We start from the raw sequence: 23,415 nt of genomic DNA, 5'->3' as shown, positions 1-23,415 counted from the left end.
TTCCTTCATTTACAAGTGAAAAGTTTTCTATATGTGATTTCTTTAAAAAGATCAAATAAGTACTGTGTACATTATTGTTAATCAGATTTTCTTTAAAATATGGCACTACTGTGTCTGTTAAAATGTAGTATGGCTACCATATTTGAAAAAAATTAACTGCCATGGTAGCTTCAGTCCAGAGAAGGACAGGTGGAAGATCCATGCATTCACTAGGCCTTAAAAATGTTCAGCTGTTCCGCAAAAGTTTTTTTAAAAAATGCCACTGAACATGTTCAGTGTCTAGCATATGCACAAAATGCCTGTGTTAAAAAATAAATAAGTAAGGTGAGATCTATGCTTTAAAAACAAAGCTTGTGCTACAGTATTTCACTGAGTTGCTTATGGAAAATGCATGAAGCCAAGGCAACATACATGTGTCTTTAAACATCCATGGAACCTAGAGAATTATTGGACGATTGATAGTTTTTATTACACATTCTACTAATAAGATAAAGGTTCTTATTTTGTGATAGTGCCAACCTGTATGCTCGTTGCTATAGCTCTAACACTCCTGCTCCGTACATTTGAATATAGTTGGAGGCACTAGTGTAATTTCCTGTTACTTTAGAACAGAGAATTTAAACAATTCACATGTGCATCTGTTGCAAAAGATTTTATAAAGTATGACTGATTTAATATCTATTTATTTCTTGCAATACAGTAAGGAAATATATTACATCTGCCTTTTTGTTTTCAGACTCCGGGCAGAGTTGGATCTCAGAGTTCTGACTCTGATTCATCTGCAGTCCCAGGAAATGCGGTGGATGTCAACAATGAGAGCTCTTCAGAGGTACTGTATTACAATAGTACATTGCCTTAGATTGAACTTAGATTTGTTCTATACCTTGGATCTGACCTCTTTGGAAAAATTGCCTAGGAATGCTTAGTCCTACTTATTTCAATGTTCAGTGTTTAGTTGCATTGAATATCTTGCAATATTGCATAAAATGTTGTTTTGCGTTGTGTTTGGTTCTCCATTTGGTGACTCCCATATTTTGTATATATTTGCTGCCACAGAAAATCTGAGCATTGTGCTGCCTTTTTTGACATTCAGTTTGCTTCCAATGTTTTAAAATATATACATGCCTAAAAGCAACTGTTTCACAGGGCTTCATCTGTCCAGTGTGCACGAAAATGTGTGTTACTGCCACTGATCTGTCCGAACATTACCAAGAGCACGTTGGGATAGAAACAAGAAGATTGGAGCTTCGTGAACTGCCTTCTGCCACTGTGGGTCTTGTTTATTTGGCTTCAGTGGCTTGGTTCTGGAATGCTTGGAAAAATAAGTGCTTTTCCTTTCTGGTTGCTCTGGTGTGGGCCCTTTCAGCTTTTCTGGATACTTCCTACTCTAGGAATATACAGGGTGTATTGGTGGTTGTTGGATTTTTTAGTGGTGGTGGTGTTATATCCATAACAGAAGGCTAGTGCCAGATATTGTATGTCCTGACAGTGTCTTGTGGTTCCTTCTTTCTGATTTGCAGCTGCCTTTTGTGGAATGGCTGTGGTATCAAAGATTGGCATTTACATATTGAAAATAGCTTTGCATGTTTTTGTTCCTCATGTAGTTATTTGATACATTACTTGAATTTTCTCCGGCATATTTCATTGTAAACTTACAGAACAGGATATAAAATCATTTTCCCATTTAAGTGTTTGTGGCTTGACAGACTTGTTCACTAGAAATTCTGCTTCTAGGTTTCTGGATATAGAGCTATATTGGGCAGCTTGGTCTGTGCTACGGACCAAGATGGAGATTTTTGCCAGAGTGTTTCAAACCTGTAGAAGGCTGGAGTGGTGAAGAATCCACCACCTTCAACATGGCTCATACATAGGCAGCTGTAGTTTTGCTTGGGATTTTCTATTGAGAGTTCTTAGGCATACTAGGAAGGCATTACTACTTGAAGAAAAGTCAGGATTTATTATTATTATTATTTTGTAGTGTATGTAGTGAAACCTCTCTTAGAAAATGTTACCTCTTATGGTAAAGGGTGATTTTTTTCGTCTTTTTAATAAAACACCAATCAATAGTAAAACAATTGCACTCAGGCACTGTCAGGAGAATCTGGGAATGAGCTCAAGTAGCTTTTGCACTGTGCGTTTTAAAAAGGCATTGCTTTCACGTACAATCAACAATTAGAACGTTGCAGTGTAACTCTACATACTAGCATTGACAGATATGGAGGAAGTTTACCTTCTCTCCTGTAGCTTCATTTATACTAGTATGCAGATTATTTTTTTTTTAAAGATGCACAGTAAATGGTGTAGTTTGTCCACCTTTGTCCTCACCTGTGGCTCCTAGAAGCTGTCAGCATGTGACAGCTGCCACACTTTGGGAAAAGGCTTTGACTGCCCAGCTAAACCAGGTGAGGGTAGCTGATGGGTCTTAAACTCTCATTGAGTTAAGGACTTCCCTTGCATGAAAAGACAGGCTTTGGCGGATTGAACAGACAAGACTAATAGTGGGGCCAATGGTCAAGAAGGCGGTCTTCAGGTGTTGTAGAAGAAAGTGAGGAGCAGATGGGACTTGTTAACCTGGGAAGGTAGTCCATCTAGGAGAAGGAGAACTCTGATCCTAAACCTTTGCTGCCTTGCAGAATATCTTCAGGAGAAGAAAAGGCTAAGGAGTAAACCCAACACAAATCCTAAGAGTCCTTGTACACCCAGCTGGTGCCAAATGTATTGCTCTGCTTTCCTTTGGACCACATCAGTGAAGCTGGGTGGGCGGGTCTTGTTGTCTGGGCAGCCGAGGACCTCCATACACACTGCCCAGACTTGCGCTCCGGGTAGGTCACTTTGGTGCTGCTAACACAGCAGTTTGACTTCACCCCTGGAGGTTCACTCCACTGTCTCTCGAGACAGACAGATGCCAACAAACAGTAAAAGTGAGTGGCTTGATACAAGTGCTAAATCTTACATGTAAGTCCATTTTAGCTCCCCCCTTTTTTAGGCATGCCTTTGCTAGAATGTTTGGAAGAAAGCATTAAACATACTGTACCATCCTTTTCCTTTGTTTGAGGCTGATGGATTCATCCTATCAATGTCTAAGGTTGCAATCCTAAACACACTTAATAGGGAGTAGGCTTTATTGGACACATTTGGAATTTGTTATGGGTGGACATTCGTAGGATTGGGCTGTAAACCAAGCCTGTGTGGTATGAGCCGATAGCCCTTTATGAAAACATGTTTTAGTTTGTGCTCATTCTCCTTCTGCAAAGTTTGACTGCTTGTTGGAAGTGCCATTATTACCTCCCAAGTGAGATTTCTTTTTGTTGCCATCTCTTTTTGACCAAATGTTGCCATGTAAATCGTAACTAAATATAGTGTTTTTAAATATTAAACATTGTTTGCAAAAAATATTTAATATAAAAGTTTAGTTAACTCTGCCCTAGATAACAACATAATCGTTGCCTATCACTTGTGGGATCACCATAGCAACTACGACGTGATCTCTTGAATTTTAGCACATGAATAAAATTGCTAGTTGACAGCATTAAAATGTGTACAAACTTTTAAATTTATAGTCTTCCTATAGTTTAAGTAGATTACGGTGCATTGTTTTTATGTTAAATGTGTTTACTATTATTTTAAATCTTGGTCTTTTGCGCGAGAGAGCTGGAGCGTTTGATCCAGCCCTAAGTGTATAAAACACGGCAGCCTTAGTTGTGCATTTTAGTTGCTAATGGTTGCCTGGTTGAACGTTGAGTGATCGGTTTGCAAATAAAATGGAGGACGCTTACATTTGAATGCTATATCTACATTTTAGGTACCCATACTTCCTGATTCTACTTGCATATAAGGAAAATGTACTGTTAGAAGCAGCTCTTAGTGATGAAGAATGCCATGTATACAAGTGTCTTTAACAGCTTTTTGATCATGATGCAATTTTTTTTTCTGATAGGGTTGGTAAATACTTTTAAAAACATGTTTTCAACATGTCTGTTTTCAACAATGTTATAATAGTTTGCACCCAACAACTATTATTTATTTCCTTTGTGAATTGTTTTCTCGGAGGCATCTTGAAGTTATTTATGATACATTTACAATATATTACATAAACATTGCATATATAAAAACTTATTTTTAAATATGTAATTAAATTACATATAATACAATTATAAAGAGTAAGGTAAGCTCTACAGTGGATATACAATTTGTTTTAAAGTGGAAGTCATAGGAAGGATGCTACCTACCTATTCTTAATGTCCAGTATAAAGGAGGTTGGCAGTTAGCGGTGGTGCAGGTAGTAATAAGAATTTAATAGGTCAAAAGGAATTGCTGAGCTCATTCCTCATTATTAGTCTAATGACATTTTATACCAAATGTGTATTTACAGTAGACTTAGCTTTTTGGGTTGTGCTGATATGATCTATTCAATCTAGCAGTTATGGTGTGCTTGCAGAATTCAGTGTAGGTGCTTCTTGCTCATTCCTGTGGCATTGTGATGCTCTACATGTGAATTAGAAACCCCAGTATTCAGAGGGAACATTTCATCAAGGAGAATGGGAAATCCACTCATTGGCATGTTTCAAAGATTGAGCCAGCAGTCTGTGCTCATTGGCCTATTTCATAAGTTCCCAACATTGTGTTTCCTGTTTAGAAGTGTTTTCTCTTCACGTGGGGGAAAAAGCACGAAGCTTGCAAATAGAGTCATGTGTGGCAGTTGCCAATAGGGAGCTGCCTTATACTTTGGACAGTGGTCCCTCTTCCATCTCTTCCATCCGTGCTGCCAGGAGAAGAACGTTTGCAGCATTTAGTTTCTGCAGATTGCTGGCATAGCATTATGTATGAACCATAATCGTGATTTAAAATAAACATGTTCATCTTCCTCATGTATGCATTAGAGGTCATGGTTTAAAACAGTCATTTGTGGATCTTCGGGTCTCATACTTTAGCAGTGTCCTGTGCAACTCCAAAATTTGGCACCCCGCACATCTCGCCTTCCATTCTGCATAATAGTTGCTGCACCCCATGTGGCGACTCCTAGGCCTCGCTCCCAGTGTGACCGAACCCGTTGTGCTTCCCTAAATCCGACTCTGCTTCAATCCAGGAGTTATGAAGCTGTATTATTTAGCTAAGCAGTTTAAATCACTGTCTCTGCTTAATATGTAAGGCTAAGCCAAGCGTCTATAAACTGGAAACTTAAATGTTCCAGAGGTGTTCCTCCTGGCAATGTGGAAGGGAAGGGGAAGGCAGAGTCTATGAGCTTGAGTTTTTGTTTGGGCTCATTTTACTTCACGCACATAGTTCAGCATTACATACAAATGTGGCCTAGAGGTAAGTTTCCTTAGCTGTGTTTTGGCACAGTGTCTGAATTGGAGTCTGGAATCTGAATTCTGCAGAAAGATCCTATGGATCAGTATCATACATATGTTAAGACGAAGTGTAGACAAACCCAATGACAGATGTGATATAGGTTTAAAATGTAAGTTAAAAGTGTTCCAAAAGTCAAAGTGGATATGTATTGCATGTCTGGAATTGAATTAGCAATTATTTGCTTATCATATTCAAAATTACAATTATTGTTTACTACTGCAACTATTGCAGGCACATCCATCTCAATTTATAGTATTTGTTTGACTCATATTTATGAGTGGTTTGAAAACTGTATTGTTGAAATGCAGTTTTCTTGTTTCGTTACAGAATATTCTGTATTTAGATAGAATGATGAATTAAAAGTAGTATAAAAAGCAAGGGAATACTATTAATTCTCCCCCTTATGTTACAGGGATTTATTTGTCCTCTTTGTATGAAGTCTCATGGATCAGCTGAAGAACTTTTTAAGCACTATGAAGCAGTTCATGAATCTGGTATTGATACAAGCCAGGGAAGAGAAACTAACATGTCTCCAAACAGGTACTAAGCAACACTAAGCAGTAATAACTTATCATAACGGCATGTTAAGCATGTAGTAATCTGAACATTGAATAATATATTGAAGCATGTTAATATGCAGTAGATAAATGGTTCAGTTAAATGAAAGGATGAAGGCTACCAGTGTTAGAATCTTCAACAGCTTACATGCTATTCATTGTAGCAGACAAGGTACAATGGGATTTTCTTGTGTACCATTTGTAAAAACTTGCTAGGCCTTTGAATTGTTCATCACTACTTATGATTTTTCTGTGAATGAACTTTTAGTGTACAATTTTTAATATTGATTTATTTTTATTATGCTTATTGTTGGTTGCTTCAAGACTTTTCTGGAAAGTAACACATAAATAAAATAAGTTGCTGCAGTCGCAAAGATGCTTTTCTCTCTCTATAATATTATATCATTGTTGTAGTAATTATTGACTGTTCTGGTTCCCCCTTTTCCCCCCTTAAAAGATGCTTTTTTCTTAAAATACATTTTTTTCCTTAAAAGATATATTCCTAATGCTTCATGTAGAGAAATGACTGCATATGCATTTCAAAACTGGATTGCAGTACTAAGTTTATTTAACTAGGAAGTAAGTCCAGCTAAAGCCAAAGTTTAAGTTTGGACTTAAGGTACTTATGTTAATAAGTGTAGCATTTCTAAATATGATGGTTAATATGAGGGGGAGCTAATGGATATATGCTTAACCTGTATCTGGAATTCAGAAGACTAACTGAAAGTAGTTTGTTTGAATATTTCTCAGAGAAATAAATGTTATTTAATTTAACTGCAAAAATTTATTTTAACACAAGTTCAAACATTATTTGTCTCCTCTTTAACATGGGGTGTTTTCAGAGATGATGTAACACTACTACGGCAAGAAGTTCAAGACTTGCAAGCTTCACTTAAGGTTGGAAGTGTGCATTACTTGTGAATGCAGTTCTTTGTTTAAAATTAAAAAGTGCATTAGAAGATTGCCAAACCTATAAGCTCATAAAATGCTTTTAACTTCCCTCTGCTCAGGAGGAGCGATGGTACTCTGAAGAGCTGAAGAAAGAATTAGAGAAAGTTCAAGGGCGGAGGCAGCAAGTAATTGCTTTAAAAATACTTGAAGCAGGTTTACCACAAGCAGTTTGTTATCATCCTTGAAATGGAAGATTAAAACCTTTTTTGTAAGGCACGTGGCCTGATTCAGTTAGTTCCATAACTCATTTACTGAAGTAGTTTAAGAATATTGCATGTGTGTGTGTGTATCATTTAATATATTTATTTAATAGATTTATTTAACCTATACCAATAGTGGGGAACCTGTGGCATTCCAGACACTGTTGAACTTAAATGCCTCTGATGGGGAGTTAAAAGTCCAGCAGCATCTGTAAGTTCACTGGTTCCGCACCCCTGAACTATACAGTAGTAGTGTCAACAGTATGACCAGCTACAAAGCTTTCATATTCATATTCTGGACCTATCCCCCCCACTCTTAAGTCTTCTGTCCCTTTCCCTCCCATCTTGTTCCCTTCCCTTTCCATAGCTTCCTTTTCCTCCTACCACCCTTTTCTTCTCTATTGTCTTTCCTCTGCTGATCTTCTCCTTCTACTTTAAGGAAGTTAAGGAAGAATTGCTTGAAGTGTGCTCTTTTTTTTTTAATGCAGTCTTAAAACCTGTGAAAACCAGATATACATGTACTGATCAAAATCCTATTAAAGAGAAACCCGCCCCCTCTATTTTTACTGGGTGATATCCAGCTATGTCATACTTGGCATTAGGACCATAGAAATCAGTGGACATAGTTACTTACGTTTATTGATTTCAATCAGCCTACTCTTGAGTATGAGTATTTGATATCACCTACTGATCCTATCTGCATCTGTCTTCATTTCTCTGGTCGCTTTGCCTCTCTCTGGCAGTTTGAGTTCCAGGTGGGATAAGACCGTGGGGGCTTCATCTTGCAGCTCTGTCCTTTGATCCTAGCAGAATGAATGCATAGTAACCCAACAAATGCAACTACTTTACAATCTTTATTCATTTCAGTGGAGTCCTGTCAAAGTGAATGGAGATAACATAAAAGCATAGCATTATTTATTGTTCCCTTAGTGTAGTGTGTGGACTCATAGAAGTACTTGTATGTACTAAATAATTTGTCTTGGTAACTTACTCAAGTGCAGGATTATTCTTAGTCACAACAACTTGGCATTCTTTTCTCTAGAGGTAACTGTTGAATTTGATCAATAAAATGTGCTGAATTTAATCAGTTCTTAACTTTTGCAACTTAAGTGTGTGGAACTAAATGGCAATATTTTTAAATACCTCTGAAAATTTTCTTTTTTTCTTTTTAAGGAGTCTAAACCTGATGGACTGGAAACTGCTGCATCTACAGGTAACATACTTTTTTAAACACAGTTTTGTGGTGGTTAAAGAAATGTAATTGTGAAGAAAATGTTATTGCATGATTCACATATCTCTTGAAGCATTCTCCCCCCCCCCCATAATGTCTGCTTCAAGAAAGTGACTCAACCAGCTGTAGTGCAAATATTTCAGTTTGAAGTGCAGCTGACAAATATTCTAAAATTTTGTTCTCTGCTTTTGTCTGGAGCCATTTCTGTACCTCTAGAAAGTCATGCTGGTTCTGTGTTTTAATTAGAGGAAAGGAGATTAATTTTCTTGTAAAAGTGTACATGTTCCTGTAGCTTGTTCCCTTTTAGAACAATTTCTTTTTGCTGCAGCTTATTATAGTTAATGATTTAATAAACCACAATTGCTACCAGGTTAAATAATTGGGAAACCACAATTAACACATGGTTAATTTTATTAATTTGATGATCTATTTGCTCTAGAAATTACTTGTAGTCCTCCACTTTAATATTTATGTTAAAATAAGCAGGAAATCCTTATAATCTAAGTGAGTAATGTGGGAAAATAAATTTAAATAACAGTGCTCAAGATTGCTGTGAGTAAATGTGAAACATGCCTGTACTTTGTATGAAAATGCAGCATGTCTGCATAGTTGTTTTGCAATATAACTGGAGTTCCAAAAAAATGTACTTATTTTTTAGGATTTGATTATGTTAAGCATCATTTTTTATTCACATGACAAGATTCTATTTAATGTGAAAATTTTTTATTTTTATCAGTATAGGGGTCTGTAAAACATTACTCCACTTCTGAGATATTCAATAAACATGCTTTCTTTTTAGAATTAGAATCATTAGAACAGCAGCTAGAAGAGAGTCATGTAGAAAACTTTAATATTAAGCAGATGAAAGACTTATTTGAACAGAAAGCAGCACAGTTGGCCACTGAAATTGTGGGTAAGTGTCCATAATTGTTATGCAACACGATACTTGTTTCAGTTTAAATTAAATGACTGACCTTTTGTGTGACCTTTCTCTTAACGAGATCTTAAAGCCAAATATGATGAAGAAACAAGCCTTCGACAAGCTGCAGAACAGAAAGTGGCCAGTTTGACACAAGAGCTACAAAAAGAGAGAGGTGTATGCGAAGATTTGAAAACAGAGCTGGTAACATATTATCATGTGATCATGTTTTACTTGTTCTTTGTCCAAATTGGAAGGGGACGGTTCTAGCTATTGATAATTTTAACTGCATTTTTTAAACAAGCTGTTATTGTTCATCTTTGACAGTGATTTTTTAATGTTACAAAACAAGGCCCTGATGTAAGAATCTGTTATCTTCCCCTAAACTAAAAAAAAACTAATGAAAGAGGGAAAGAGAAATTGTTGTTAGAAAGTAAGAATTTTGTACTTATTTTTCCCCCTGTTTACTTAATTTATCATGGCTTTTTTTTTTTTACATTCTGTTGCCACATTCAAATTTATTTACGTATGCACAATTAATCAACTACACAGTGCATTTTCTACCCAGGAAACTATTCCTGAGTACAAAAAGTAACTAGATACAAGTTATTACCCACAGCTGTTGCAAGTTTTAACCTTCATATGACTTTGAATTTCTCTGAGCAGCTCCAGTAGATGTAGTTACACAGTACTGTAGCAACAGGAGTTGAGTGTAAAGACATCCCATGAAGTTAAAACCAACTGTCTGGACCTAAGAAATGAAAGCTGGATTTGCTGTTCTAGAACTGTTCAAATACAGAAATATTGCACATGATGCAGCCACCATGTTGGTTTTAAGCAGATCTAAATCTGGCCAGGGCAGTACAAAATATTTTTTGTGTGCTGTTAATATCCCCGATCGCAGGTGTCAAGTCAGCAAATTTCTGGCAAACCATATTGAAACTATGCCGCCAGTCTGATTTCCATAAGATGTATTTGCCATTCTTTCATTTTTCTAAAGCTTCAGAGGCCCGGGGTGGAAGATGTTGCTGTTTTAAAGAAGGAATTAGTTCAAGTTCAAATGCTGATGGACAAGATGACTTTGGAGCGTGAGAAAGAATCTGAGAAACTGAAAGATGAGTGTAATCATTTGCGAGCAGAATGTTCAACATCAGAGGTAGAGTATCTAGCAAAAAAATATTTCTCATGTAAAAATAAATATTAATCTAGGACTCTTTCTTGAGTTCTTTCTTTACTGTAATATTTTTTTAAAAAAAACTTTACTAGAATCTGTTATCATTATCAATTCATATCATCTTTGGAAGCCTGTGTGCACTGCTACTTCCAAGTCAATTCCCATTTCACAATATCATTTTTATTCTCATTATTATATGGTGATATCTCTAGGCAGGGCTTTTTTGTGACAGTACCCACTGGTACAGAGTACTGGCATCTCTCTCTCTCTCTCTCTCTCCCTCCCCCCCCCCCCCCCGGAGCCATTTTCTGCTGGCACCCATGGCACTTTATTCAATATATGAGTACTGGCACCTCATTTTTTAACCCAAAAAAGCGCTTAAGATTGTGATGGTCAACTATATGAAAATCTATAAACAAGTTGTCTGTCTAGATTGTTAGTTTTGCATTTATCATATTGTTTATTCAGTGTTTGTGACATGTTCTTTTTAGCCATCTGTGCTCATCTTCCTCTTGGATTCTAGTCACTAAAAATGCTTTATAACTTGATTATATAGGGCAGTGGTTCCCAATTAGCGAAGTATTGTGCCCCCCCCCCTGTTTTTCAGAAGCTAAGCCATGCACCCCGTACTTTTGAAAATTTTAATATCTCTTATGGTAGTTTTAAGGGACACAGGTGGCGCTGTGGGTTAAACCATAGAGCCTAGGACTTGCCGATCAGAAGGCCAGCGGTTCGAATCCCAGCAACGGGGTGAGCTCCCGTTGCACGGTCCCTGCTCCTGCCAACCTAGCAGTTCGAAAGCATGTCAAAGTGCAAATAGATAAATAGGTACCGCTCCGGCAGGAAGGTAAACGGCGTTTCCGTGTGCTGCTCTGGTTTGCCAGAAGCGGCTTAGTCATGCTGGCCACATGACCCAGAAGCTGTACACCGGCTCCCTCGGCCAATAAAGCGAGATGAGCACCGCAACCCCAGAATCAGCCACGACTGGACCTAATGGTCAGGGGTCCCTTTACCTTTACCTATGGTAGTTTTAGTTATGTGAATGGTGCCACAGACCCCCTGGGGTCTGCAGACCACCAGTTGGGAACCACTGATAGAGAGTATGGGTTGGAAAGGTGTGGCTTGTCAGATGTTGTTGGACTCAAACTCTCATTGTCTCTTAGCATTGGTCAGGCTGCCAACAGTATCTGGAGGGTAACAGGTTCCTTACCCAAAGAGGACTGCCGTTGATATATAATGGGCATAAACCAGTATGAAAAAGCAAAACAAATACTCTTTACTCGAAGAATGTAAACTGTAGTGGGACTGGGTCCCTGAATTAAAAAGGTGCTGCCCACAAAGAGTAATCTAAATACTTGCAACTTAATCTTATATATGCTTACTTGGAAGTATGTCCTAATATGTCCAATGGTAAGTGTGTATAGGTGTTGCAGCCTGATAGTGCAGCTCTCTGTGTTTCCGCTCAGAAGTAAACCCCATTGAATTCAGTGGTATTTAACCCCAGAATTGCAGCCTAGCCCTGCTAAAAGTACATCCATGAAATTCATGAAATCTGTGTTTAACGTGGTACTAGCATTTATCATTGCTTTATTTCACCATTCACCCATCTGTTTTATTTTTTTTTGCTGCTTTATCATGGAGGTCTTGGAACTTGAGGTAATACTTTAAAAAAAAACAAAAACAAAAATCCCAGCCTATCACATTGAGTTCAGTTCTAAAGATCATTTCAATATCTTATTACATCAGGTGGGAACTTACTGTGTATTTGTGTACAAATCAAAGACATTTCAGCAAACCTTTTGCAAATACTTTAACAATTCAGCAAAATATTCGGGTAAGTAGATGAACAATGCCACAGAGTGTGATTACAGAGGAAGAAAAACTAAAGGCTGTGGTTATTATGTCACATCTGTGGAAGTGTTGGGGGACGTGGCATGGTTTTCCCCCTTCGGTACCTCAGAGCCACCCCTGATTAACTCTCCTTTTTTACTTAAATGAAATAAACATGTCCTCCTAATTTTTAAAAAGTGACTTGGAAATTTGACATAGAACCTCATTTGATATAACATCAGTGGAACAGGAGTCCTATACTCCTAATTATGTCTGAAGGGGGAGAGCAGAATAGCAGTACAGCTGCCGTATCCTGCTGAGTTCAGCCTATGAGTGGAGCATAAAACACACAGCTGGAAAATACAAAAATGGCATAATAAATCACATTATAGCAGCTAATCCTATACATTATGGCAGCTTGGATTAGCGTGGCAAGGTCCCTCATGGCCAAGAAGTGTAGCTTTATTTGAATTTATTAGGAACCTCATTGGGTTGAAGAATGGGGTGTTAAGTTATAGAAATAAAAGGGCTAGAGCTTATACAAAAAGCGTAGTAGCTAGGAAGCACTCTACAATTGCTACTGCTTGTCCAGTGACAAGGTGGGGTACCTGACCACTCGCAAAGCTTGTGTTAAAATGTAGACAAACCAATTCCATCTATCACAAGCAGTCTAAACACCTTCGGTCTGTAGATGTACTTGCTTCATAAAACCACAAAAAAGGACCATGGAAAGGGACCAGTTGTTCAAAAGTAAGCCTGTCTGTAGCGAATGCTTATACCTTTATGTTATGGAAAGCCAGTAGTTTCATCGCGAGCTACATCCTGGTAGCTGTTTCGTAGCCATAGTACATGTGAATGCACACACATGCAAAATAGATTCATAGATGCACACACACCTTTCAGGGATCTGAGCTCTGTCACCAAATTCTCTTTCTCGTGTTGATAGTAAACATGCTTCACCCCCACCCCTGGGACACTCAATATTTTTAACTTTCATTTTTTAAAACAATAACTTATTGTGGTAAAAGAGTAAGGGACCTGCATTTCATATGTAAAAGTTAAACACTGATTTGGTAATCAGTTAGTAAAACCTTTTGAGCTTTATACCATCACATTGTCCTGTATCCATCTATATCAGATAACTGTGAAAAAATTTTCCACACTGCCATCTCCTTTCTGAAAAAATGTTTCTTGTTACCACAATAAAATGGGAAACAAAGTTTCCTTCTTATCCTGAAGAAATCGAAAGAAGTGCTACAGGAGCAAAGCATCCTCTTCCAGAGATTCTAGATGTAATTAAATATGCCCAGTTTCTTGGTGGTGATCTAAACTAATAAAAACTCAGTTTCATTAGAATACCCTCATGGAACACACACACACACACTGAACCAAATATGTGAATTGTTCTTCTACCTTTTTCTTTTTCTTTTTAAGACTACTATAAATCAGTTAAGAGCTGAACTTGCCAAAGGACCACAGGAGGTTGCAGTATATGTACGGGACCTTCAGAAGCTTCAAACATCCGTTAATGAATTAACACAGAAAAACCAGGTAAGAGTCCTAGAGCTATTAACTTTATTTGAGAATGTCAATTGACACCAAACCTAGCATTTTCAAGTGGTTAGCTAGAATTCTGAACGTTGCATCTTTGGAATTTCAGAGGTGTAGAACTCAGTTGATGAAGCTGGCAGAAGTAAAATAAGGGGTACAGGTGCCCCTTGACTTTTTTCTTTCTTTCTGTTATTAAAAGAACACAAGAAAACAGAGACCATGATACTGACCCTTGGTATTTAAAGGGGCATGCATTTGATTTTGGGGAGAGAGAAAAGATAGAAATAAAGAGTTCATATCCATGCCAGCTTTCCCATACTGCCAAGATTTGGAAATACATGGCATTGCTCTGATGTTTACAGACAGGTATAGAGATAGTGAAAAACCCTTTGCTCATGTGCGAGCTGTGTGTGTAGCTGCTATAATTTGTGGCAGACCTTTCTTGGGCCGCCACAACCGTGTAAAATGTTCATCTGTGATGTGGCCCTTTTTGCAGCAGCAGCTTCACGTGAGTATTACTCAGCTGTGAGACTTCCAAGGCACTTGTGTGGAAACAAGCACAAACAGTACCTGTAGCATAGATATCATTCATTGAGCAGAGCATACCATGCATGTGTTTTAGACTGAATTAGTTGGCCCTCTTACTTGTTACATACTTTGTTTTTTTATCTCCTCGTAAAAGAACGGTATTGTGATACCAGTCAACACTTCTTAAGAATTTTAGTTGAGAATAACTTCTCAGCATAATGGAGTAACCTATACTTTAATTTTAAATTAATCTAATACTGTAGAGTCTGGCAGAAAAGTTGAAAAAAAGAGAGTTGGGTTATACTCAATTAGAAGAAAGTCTAAATGAAGAATTACTCGGCAAAAAAAATCTGCAAGCAACCCTTAATCAAAAGGACTTGGACTGTCAACAACTTCAGGCAAGGCTGTCTGCATCTGAGGACTCATTACAGAGGTTACAGAAAGAATTGGGTGAAAGGAGAGAAGCAAGTCAGAAACTTAAGGAAGAATTGTCAGAAGCCGAGACCAAGTACCAACACCTCAAGGCCGAGTTCAAACAGCTACAACAACAAAGGGAGGAAAAAGAACAGCATGGCCTACAACTTCAAAATGAACTAAATCAGGTAAGATGAATGTTTTTCACACAGAATAAACTTTTATATTTATTTTTCAATTTATTCATTTTCATGTGTGGATTACAAAATACAGCATAAATTCATATCTGAGGTAACCCACATTGGAGGAAAGGGGGGCTTATAGTGGAAGCAAGTTGTGGGGGCAAGCCTGCCTGTTAGCCATACTGAGACTTTTGCCTTAGATAGTACTATGGAAAGAGGGGAGGGAGCAGACTTGAATGCTCTCACCTGGCCACTCACCTACTCACCCGTTTCCGTTTAGGACTCCAGGAGCACCACTTCTGCTTTGCCATTGCAGCAGAATGGTCAGCAACACTCCTGCACCGCATTTTGCCCATGTCAGAATGTCTGGGCAAGGTAGCCTTGAAGATGGCCTGCACTGCTGCTGCTTTGCCAAGGGAAATACTGTTCAAAGTTTAACAGCAGTTAATTTTTAAGTGTAGTGAATGGTTTGGGTCACTTCAGCCAAAATGCCTCACTCTAAGGACCCTACATTTCCTCAGCAAACTCCGATCCAGGATATCCACTGCCATATTTGTAGATGTGAGAAGAAATAGAGCTGTGTGGCATCAGCATATTAATGACAATACTCTCATAATGTCCAGACGATTCCAACTGGTAGTTTCATACAGATGTTGAACAGCATGGGGGATAAAACAAACCCTTGTGGAAGCCCACATTGAAGGCTCTATGGGGCCAGTCCCCAGTCCCTGCTCTCTGGCTCTCAGATAGGACTGGAAATAGCACAAAGCAGTGCCACTCCAGGATGATACCATGGTCATGGATATCAAAGGTTGCTGAGAGATCAAGGAGAATTAACAGGATCAGACACTCCCTGCAACCAAGGCAGTTTCCATGCCCAAACCAGGTCTATTGCATTTCTGTGTAGAGTAGCTGGTTCCAAATTTGCATCTATAAATATAAAGTAGCACATAGACATTTTATATAAATCTGTACCTTTTTGGTGGTGTGTGAGTTCTTCTTAGGGAGGAAAAAACAACCAAGGAGAAAAGCTTGTTTGCCATTTTTGATAAGAATCTGTTTTGGTTTTCTAACCAATTGCCTGTAGTAGATTTGTGCTCATGCTGTGCCTGTTTTTAGTGCAACATACCTCTTGTGGCATGATTGAAGTCTATTGGTTGATAATGTTCTTTGGTGATGTGCCAGAACTGAAGATTCTGACATCCTGTTTGGAATTTAGATTGGTGAACTTGCAGTTGTCTCTGTAGCAACCAAGAGTAAAAGCAACAGCATCTTCAACTGATGAGTTCAGCTGGAAATTCATTTCATCATCACAGAGTGTGCTGTAAATTAATAGGATTCGAATAAGATGATTTTCTGTAGGAGAAATACTGGACTGAATAATAAATTTCAAGAAAAAGAAGTGCAGCTCACTGAAATTCTTCTGTGATAACATCACAAAGAGATGCATTCCATCCAGACTTGAGGTTTCATAATGGAGAATCTTAATAATATCCCTGTAGACCACAAAACATTCCAACATACTTAAAAAATAATATCATACCAGTCTGGAATCCCCAGTACCTTTTGTAATTCTAATTTCAAAAGGCGGAACTAAATATAAAGGCTTCACAGTGTTTCAGGAAGGTTCCAAAGGGAATGTCCTCTGAGAAGACCTCTTTCTAGTTGTTTATCAAACTGTTGACAATATAGTCAAGGTGATACTGCGGGTCTATTTAAGAAGTGTGATCCAGTGTGATGGGAGAGGCTGTTCTTGGGACAAATCTGTAAGGCTGTAAATATATTTCTCATCTTTAACCCTTCTTTGTAAAGTGCTTTATAATTCTTAGCTCATTTATTCCTCCTGGAAAATTCATCCATAAACCCAGCATGTTAAAAGACAACCCTGTAAACAATCCCACAAAAACATCTAGCTTGCTGGGGAAAGACAGAAGAGGGACAGAGGACTCTATTGCTGTGTTGGGCCTGGAGGAGGAGACATGCCTCCTTGGGCATCTCTTTTGGTTTCTATGCTGGGCTCAGGGGATGGATAGAACACACTATCCCATATCTGCCAGCCAACTCAATTGCCTGCAGGCAGATCTTTATTGTTCACGGCTGCCGTCTAGTGCTTAAATACAAGGCTGTTGAAAGCTGTAGGATAGCCAGTATAGGTTCTAAAGCACAGGTATAATATGTGTGGCACCTGTTCATAGGAACATAGTCCTGATAAAATGGCATTTAATAAAAAGAATCAGACAGTCTCAGATAAGGTTAGATTTTGCAAGCCTTGATTCTTTAATCTGAGAATGCTTAACACATGATAGATTGTGTGTGGTTGGCAAGGCCTAATCACTGACAAGTGTGCTGTTCCAGCTGTTTCTAATGGAAGAGAGATAGAAAGGGTGTTTGGTCCCCGGGATATTGTACTTGCCTCAGACTTGAAAGAGGTTGCTTTGTTTGTCTCTGGCTCTTTGAGATATTTCTTACAGAATCATTCTCAAATCTTGCAATCTGTATTTGCCTACAACTGACAAATGTTTTGTAGCAGGGGTAGCCAACATGATGCCCTCCAGATGTCATTGGACTCTCATCTTCCATCAGCCACAGCCAGCAAGGTCAATGGGCAGAGATAATCGGGGTTGCAGTCCAACAACATTTGAAGGGCACTATGTTGGCTTCCTTTGTCTTATAGCATGTGCTTCTTTATTGTAGACATCCCTTTTATAGAATCACAGAATTGTACGCTTGCAAGGGGCGCCAAGGGTCATCTAGTCCAACCTCCTGCAATGTACTTGTGCAGTTCATATGTGCAGATACATACTGTACGTCTGAATAAAAACATAGCCTTCGTATGTGTGTCTTCAAAATATTTGCCATTTATTATCATTACAAATATTTATTACAGAAAAAGAAAATGCATGAAAAAGGCGAATTCACAAAACCAAAGCAAAGAATGAATATGGCCTTATGATCCCCTACTTTTTCATTCCAAAATAGGAAGGTTATCCGTATTTCAATTAACTTATTTTCGTATAAATTGTTTTCTCTTGCTTTGACACAATAAGTAAAGTTGGAGCTTGTAAGTAAGTCTCAAATCCCCCAAAATCCACTCAAAGTAGGGTATCCTTAAGTTGAAATTAACATTCCAACTGCTGCTAACAGAATAGTGACCATTTCCGTGTCCACCTTAACAACACAGTTCTCTAACTGATGTAAGTTTATATTCAGTGGGTTCTTTAGAATCTCATATACAGTTAATTATTTGATGTTATCCAAGACATGATTCCAGAAATTCTTAGTTTTACAACACTCCCCAAAGATATGTGGGCAATATGCCTAGTGTTCGCTATAAATATAAAATTATTTGCAAGGTGTAAAATACCATCAATACAAAGTTATAGTGATTTTATTTTAAATTATTTGCTATTATACTTTGTTCATTCTGTGCCCAATCCATTTCCAAGCTCTTTCTGGTATGTTGGTTCCCATTTTTTCTGATTCACTTTCTCTTTTTTTAGATAAAGTTTGAGAAGTAGTCTATAGGTGTTATCCACCTTTTCTTTATGTACTTTAACACAGAACAGATAAAACAGTTATCTAAATCTAATCAATTGCTGCTTATATATGCAGAATATACAAAATGAACAAGTAAATAAAAACATGCCATTGACCCCATTCTTTAGGTGAGGTAGCCTTGAAAGGAAATGATTTGAGTCCCTCCCACCTAACAAATATTGCCAAAGCAGTGCCGTTTTATGTGCAGTTCCCAATCCAGTGATGTGAACCATATACACGTTACCCACTGCATGATGTGTTTGCATGCGAGCATAGCAGATTAAAAGATAAAGTGCCAAGCGTCTGCCAAACATTTTCTTTGAGAATAATGAGACCAGTTTCTCCCTCCAGTTGCACAATAAACTTCTGGAGACAGAGCATCAGCTTGGGGAAGCACATGGCCGGCTAAAAGAGCAGAGACAACTGTCAAGTGAAAAGCTGATGGACAAGGAACAGCAGGTGGCTGACCTTCAGCTAAAACTTTCACGGGCTGAGGAGCAGGTAGGAATTATAAGCAACATGCAGTTCTCGCTTAGCTTTTAAATTATGTTCCATAGTAGGTATCTGGAATATCCGTTATCATATTGTTGTTGGAGCTTTAATAAAGTATAAGCCAGTACTCTATACATGTGCAAGTTGCTTTGACAAATTAACCCAGAAAAGACTTTGAAGTCTCTTGACCATTTAAAGTTTGCAAAAAAATAGTAAGGACACATATTATTAATCAGTACTAAAATAAAGGAGGACGGGAGGTCGGAACTGAACTGGCCACTGCAAAGAGGGTGAACAGGCACTGATCGTCTTCACAGGGCTCTGTGAGATGATCTCTCTCTGGAATTTGTGGAAGGAGCCGTGGCTCATCTTTCTCTTGAACTGAGATCAGTAGCCCATCCTGCATGCTGCCAACAGTCTCTTTCCTCTGCTCCCCTTCCAGTACTTCTGTGGGATATCCTGTGTGCTTCAGTTGTAGCTACACTGGGGGGCGGGGGAGGATCCGAATGGTTTCAGTCTTAGCTAAAGAACTGTGCCTTCTAAAATCCCTTATTCTGTTCCCTCTCCTCTCTCTCCAATCTGAAGACATACAAAGTAGGTAAGGTAATATATTTTTAATGGATCAAAGTATTGGTCCTCCTTGATTAAACAAGGGGTCTTTATTATTTACTTCCCCCTCAAGATTTATCCTGGGGTTAAGGCAGTGGTCGCTATCTGGCTTTAACTAAACCTATGAAGATTATTGTTACTGTTATCTAAGGCACAGCATGCAAAATTCTAATTATGTCAAAATTCTTATTAATGAAACGGAAGCCATTCTCTTTTTTTCACATGCAAATTTCCAGATGTAAGGCACCATGCCAAGTTACACACTTTTATTGTACTTTGGCACCTGTTGATATAGAAAAATTATTCCCTGGTGAAATACTGATACTTCATTTTGTCTAGTACAAACCTAATACATGTCTTCTAAACTCATTTAAAAGGTATCTATTGTAAACTGCTTCAGTATTAGGCAAAATGATAAACGCTATTAAACTACTGAATTGTGCTTATCAGTTTTCAGTCAACAGTCTGTGACTATTTTTCTAAGCTAAAGGAGAAAGCAGCAAATGCAACTGAATTGCAGCATCAGTTAGATAAAATGAAACAGCAGCACCAGGAGCAACAGAATCTTCAGCAAAGCACGACAGCAAAGCTGCGAGAAGCCCAGGTAAGAGAGCTCATGCTACTAGAAAAAAAGATCATGCTGGCAGTAGGTACAAGAGGTGGCAATATCAATTTCCTCTGATGCACCAGGCGAACCCACTACTAAAAAACAAGAATTTTACTCCTGTCATTTATTCATGCTTAAGTGACTTTTACATTGGATTAATGACACCCCAGTTTAAAAAGCATTACAGCTGATGGACTGAAAACCAACTGGTTCAGAGTTTTGATGTTCATCTGCTGATGGTATAATGCTATGTCAACCATATAAAATCTGTGCTGAAGTTATCTTCATTGGCTGCTAGATTTCTGAGGCCCAATCCAAGCTCTGGGTCTTAACTTTTAAATCCATAAATGATCTGGGTCCTGTGTATCTCAGGGAGTCGTAGATCCTCCAATGAGGCCCTGTTCAAGGTATCATCAGTTGTGGACATCTGGTTGTCCTTAGCTAGCAGTCGTTTTCAGGGAAGGGCTTCTTTTTCAAACTCCACCTCTTTGAAGGTTTGACAGTTTTTGAGCGCAGGGGCTGAAAACTTGTCCCTTTTTTGGGGTGGTGGTGGTGGTGGTGGTCAGGTATTAGATTCAGTAAATTCTGTTTTGTGTTTTGCTCATTTTGAAACTGTTTTGATTGTTCTTCTGTTGTGGCTCTCTGGTTAGGCTTGTTGCCTGTTACATTTATTTTTCTAGACTTTAATCATTTTAATATGTTCTTACTGTAAACTATGCCAGGAGCCATTATGGTTAAAAGGCAATATCAAAATACAGTAAGTAAGTAAGTAAGTAAGTAAGTAAGTAAGTAAGTAAGTAAATAGAAATGTGATATAATTAATTGAACTCTTATTTTCCTGCCACCCTCAAGAATGATTTGGAGCAGGTGCTACGTCAGATTGGGGATAAGGATCAAAAAATCCAAAATCTTGAAGCCCTGCTGCAAAAGAGTAAGGAGAATATCACCCTGTTGGAAAAGGAAAGGGAGGATTTGTATGCCAAAATTCAAGCTGGTGAAGGAGAAACCGCTGTTCTTAACCAGCTACAAGAAAAGAACCACACTTTGCAAGAACAGGTAAGATTTCTAAGGTAGAATTCTGGGTTCGTTTAAAAAGAGTTGTTGCTTTTCTGTTCGATTCACAAAGTGTGTCATGACTGAAATCGTAAAAATAAATGGAAAGAATACTGTTTAGGCATTTAAAAGATCAGACCCTTGGTTTTTTCCTTGTAAATTTGTTATTTTAATGCTCTTGAATATGTGAAAAATTGTTCAGTACATTCAATGATATGTTGTTAGCCCTACCCATACTATAAAGTGCCGACACCCATCTTGCTGATATTTTGTAGTTTAAACATATTATTTTCACATTGGATGTGATAATCTGATTCAATGTTAGATGATGCTTCTCCCCTCTAGTGTATATGTAAGATAAATACTTGAGTATGTTGTTTGTGGATACACTGATACAATCTGTTCCCATACTGCTACACCAGTATACCCTAGCCAGAGTCCTGTGATCCTGTAGCAGCAAAGTAGAAAGCAAAATAAAGTCAGTAGAAATAAGAGAGAACCTAGCAACACTGAAGGCCACTCCTTATAGCATTCATGCAATAACACTGCCCTGATTGTGCTTGCTGAAGATGCCCCCAGATTAGTTATGCATGGAATGCATCAGTCAAAGCCTGGTGAAAGCTAAATGACACCATTTAACAATACCATTCTATCACCCACCTTGGTTCACATCCTTTCTTAGGCATAGTGCAAAACAGGAAGAGATGCCAACACCTTCTTTAGTACAGATCTCCATGGTACGTGTAGAAAGGTGGCAATTGATATATGCCATCAGGAGCTTCAGGTGTCTCTGTAGGCAAAGGCTTGAAACCCTCAGCAGCCCAAACAGTGGATGGTAGTCCATAATCCACAAACGTTTTGCCAGAGAGCACTGCGAGGGAGAAGGAAGATTATTCTTGCTGCAGCCGTCAACCAGTTTCATATTCTTGTTAAGGCAAGAACTCCATGGAGAGCCGAAGTGTGGCAGACCTCTTGGGAGAAGAGCCAATGTATGGTGTATATATAAAAAATTACTTTCTTTATAGGAACAAACCGAAACTTGAGCTTCCACCAAGAACTCAAACAGAGCTTAATAGGAGGGCTATAATCAGATAGACCCTTCTGAGTCAACTTCCTTACCCCATACCCTTTTGACGCTTAAATTTTATAAATTGGTCTTGCAGCACAACTTTAATTTGCATTTGATTCTGGCAATAGCAGGGTAGATGTGTGAAGTCTATAGTAGTGCTTACAGGTAAAGGGACCCCTGACCATTAGGTCCAGTCGTGACCGACTCTGGGGTTGCGGCGCTCATTTCGCTGTATTGGCCGAGGGAGCCGGCGTACAGCTTCCGGGTCATGTGGCCAGCATGACTAAGCCACTTCTGACGAACCAGAGCAGTCCAAGGAAACACTGTTTACCTTCCCGCCGGAGCGGTACCTATTATAAAAGAAAGGCCAACAGTTAGTGTTGGTCTTCATATTATAGAGTAGACAATATATTTTGTAAGTTTCCCTGTTCTGATAATCCTTTTTTTTATATATATATAGGTTACTCAGCTGACGGAAAAACTGAAAAACCAGTCAGAAAGTCATAAACAGGCCCTAGAGAATTTGCATGAGCAAGTGCAGGAGCAGAAGGCGCACCTAAGAGCCTCTCAAGACCGCGTTCTCTCCTTAGAGGCAACCATAAGCGAACTAAATACTCAGCTAAGTGAAAGCAAAGAAAAAGTAATACAACTTGATTTGCAGGTAATTTAATTTTATGCTGCGTGTGAATTAAAATATATGAGGGGCAGGGATACTAGTTTAATTTGAGTAAGCCTGGTGACAGCAATCTGTCTTGATCACCTTCAGAAATTTGCTTCTATAATTCCCTGAAATTAAACCAGTATCCATGCAAACATCACTATTTTTTTTTTTAAAAAGTTTGTAACTGTGTAACTTGCTTGCTGCAGTTGTTTGCTCTTCATCAGTTAAACTACAGTTGGCATGATTCTTTGAGAGAAGCTATGTGCTTTATATATATGGCATGGATGTGACCTTAGTGCTAATCAGAATTCAAATAGCTTTTGAGCTCTCATTTGCTCATCCAGTTGTTCCTACCTTTTCCTCTTTCCTCACCTGTGCATTGCCACTGCCCACCTTTTGGTTTGCACCTTGCTGCAACGTTTTGTCAGTTTGTTTTGGAAGGTCTTTTCTTTTAAAAGATCTCTCAAAGCAAATATTTCCACGTTTATGGATGACAGG

The 23,415-nt window shown here is 38.4% G+C and overlaps 1 protein-coding gene and 1 long non-coding RNA gene across 4 annotated transcripts in view; one reads left to right on the top strand and one right to left on the bottom strand.

Moving 5' to 3' along the window:
- EEA1 (early endosome antigen 1) overlaps positions 1-23,415 on the top strand; it is a 48,242-nt gene that overhangs the window by 6,502 nt on the left and 18,325 nt on the right. The window contains exons 2-16 of one of the 3 annotated variants that reach the window (XM_083401029.1): positions 737-829; positions 1,147-1,269; positions 5,765-5,892; positions 6,752-6,806; positions 6,920-6,985; positions 8,234-8,273; positions 9,091-9,204; positions 9,293-9,414; positions 10,211-10,366; positions 13,649-13,765; positions 14,557-14,895; positions 18,778-18,927; positions 20,012-20,131; positions 20,987-21,190; positions 22,717-22,917. In XM_083401029.1, the coding sequence (XP_083257155.1) occupies positions 737-829; positions 1,147-1,269; positions 5,765-5,892; positions 6,752-6,806; positions 6,920-6,985; positions 8,234-8,273; positions 9,091-9,204; positions 9,293-9,414; positions 10,211-10,366; positions 13,649-13,765; positions 14,557-14,895; positions 18,778-18,927; positions 20,012-20,131; positions 20,987-21,190; positions 22,717-22,917 (2,028 nt within the window). Of the gene's footprint in view, positions 1-736; positions 830-1,146; positions 1,270-5,764; positions 5,893-6,751; positions 6,807-6,919; positions 7,074-8,233; positions 8,274-9,090; positions 9,205-9,292; positions 9,415-10,210; positions 10,367-13,648; positions 13,766-14,556; positions 14,896-18,777; positions 18,928-20,011; positions 20,132-20,986; positions 21,191-22,716; positions 22,918-23,415 lie in introns of all 3 variants that reach the window. The other 2 variants (XM_083401030.1, XM_083401031.1) reach the window with 2 other exon arrangements.
- On the bottom strand, positions 15,865-22,009 carry LOC310658773. Its single transcript, XR_014502493.1, has 2 exons — positions 21,848-22,009; positions 15,865-16,211 (listed from the first exon to the last, which is right to left on the bottom strand). It is a non-coding gene; the product is annotated as an uncharacterized lncRNA (long non-coding RNA).

The sequence above is a fragment of the Podarcis tiliguerta genome, assembly GCF_965153285.1.
Source record: "Podarcis tiliguerta genome assembly, chromosome: 10".
NCBI classification, from domain to species: domain Eukaryota; kingdom Metazoa; phylum Chordata; class Lepidosauria; order Squamata; family Lacertidae; genus Podarcis; species Podarcis tiliguerta.
Note: the sequence above shows the minus strand (reverse complement) of the source record. Positions and strands in the feature narration are given on the sequence as shown.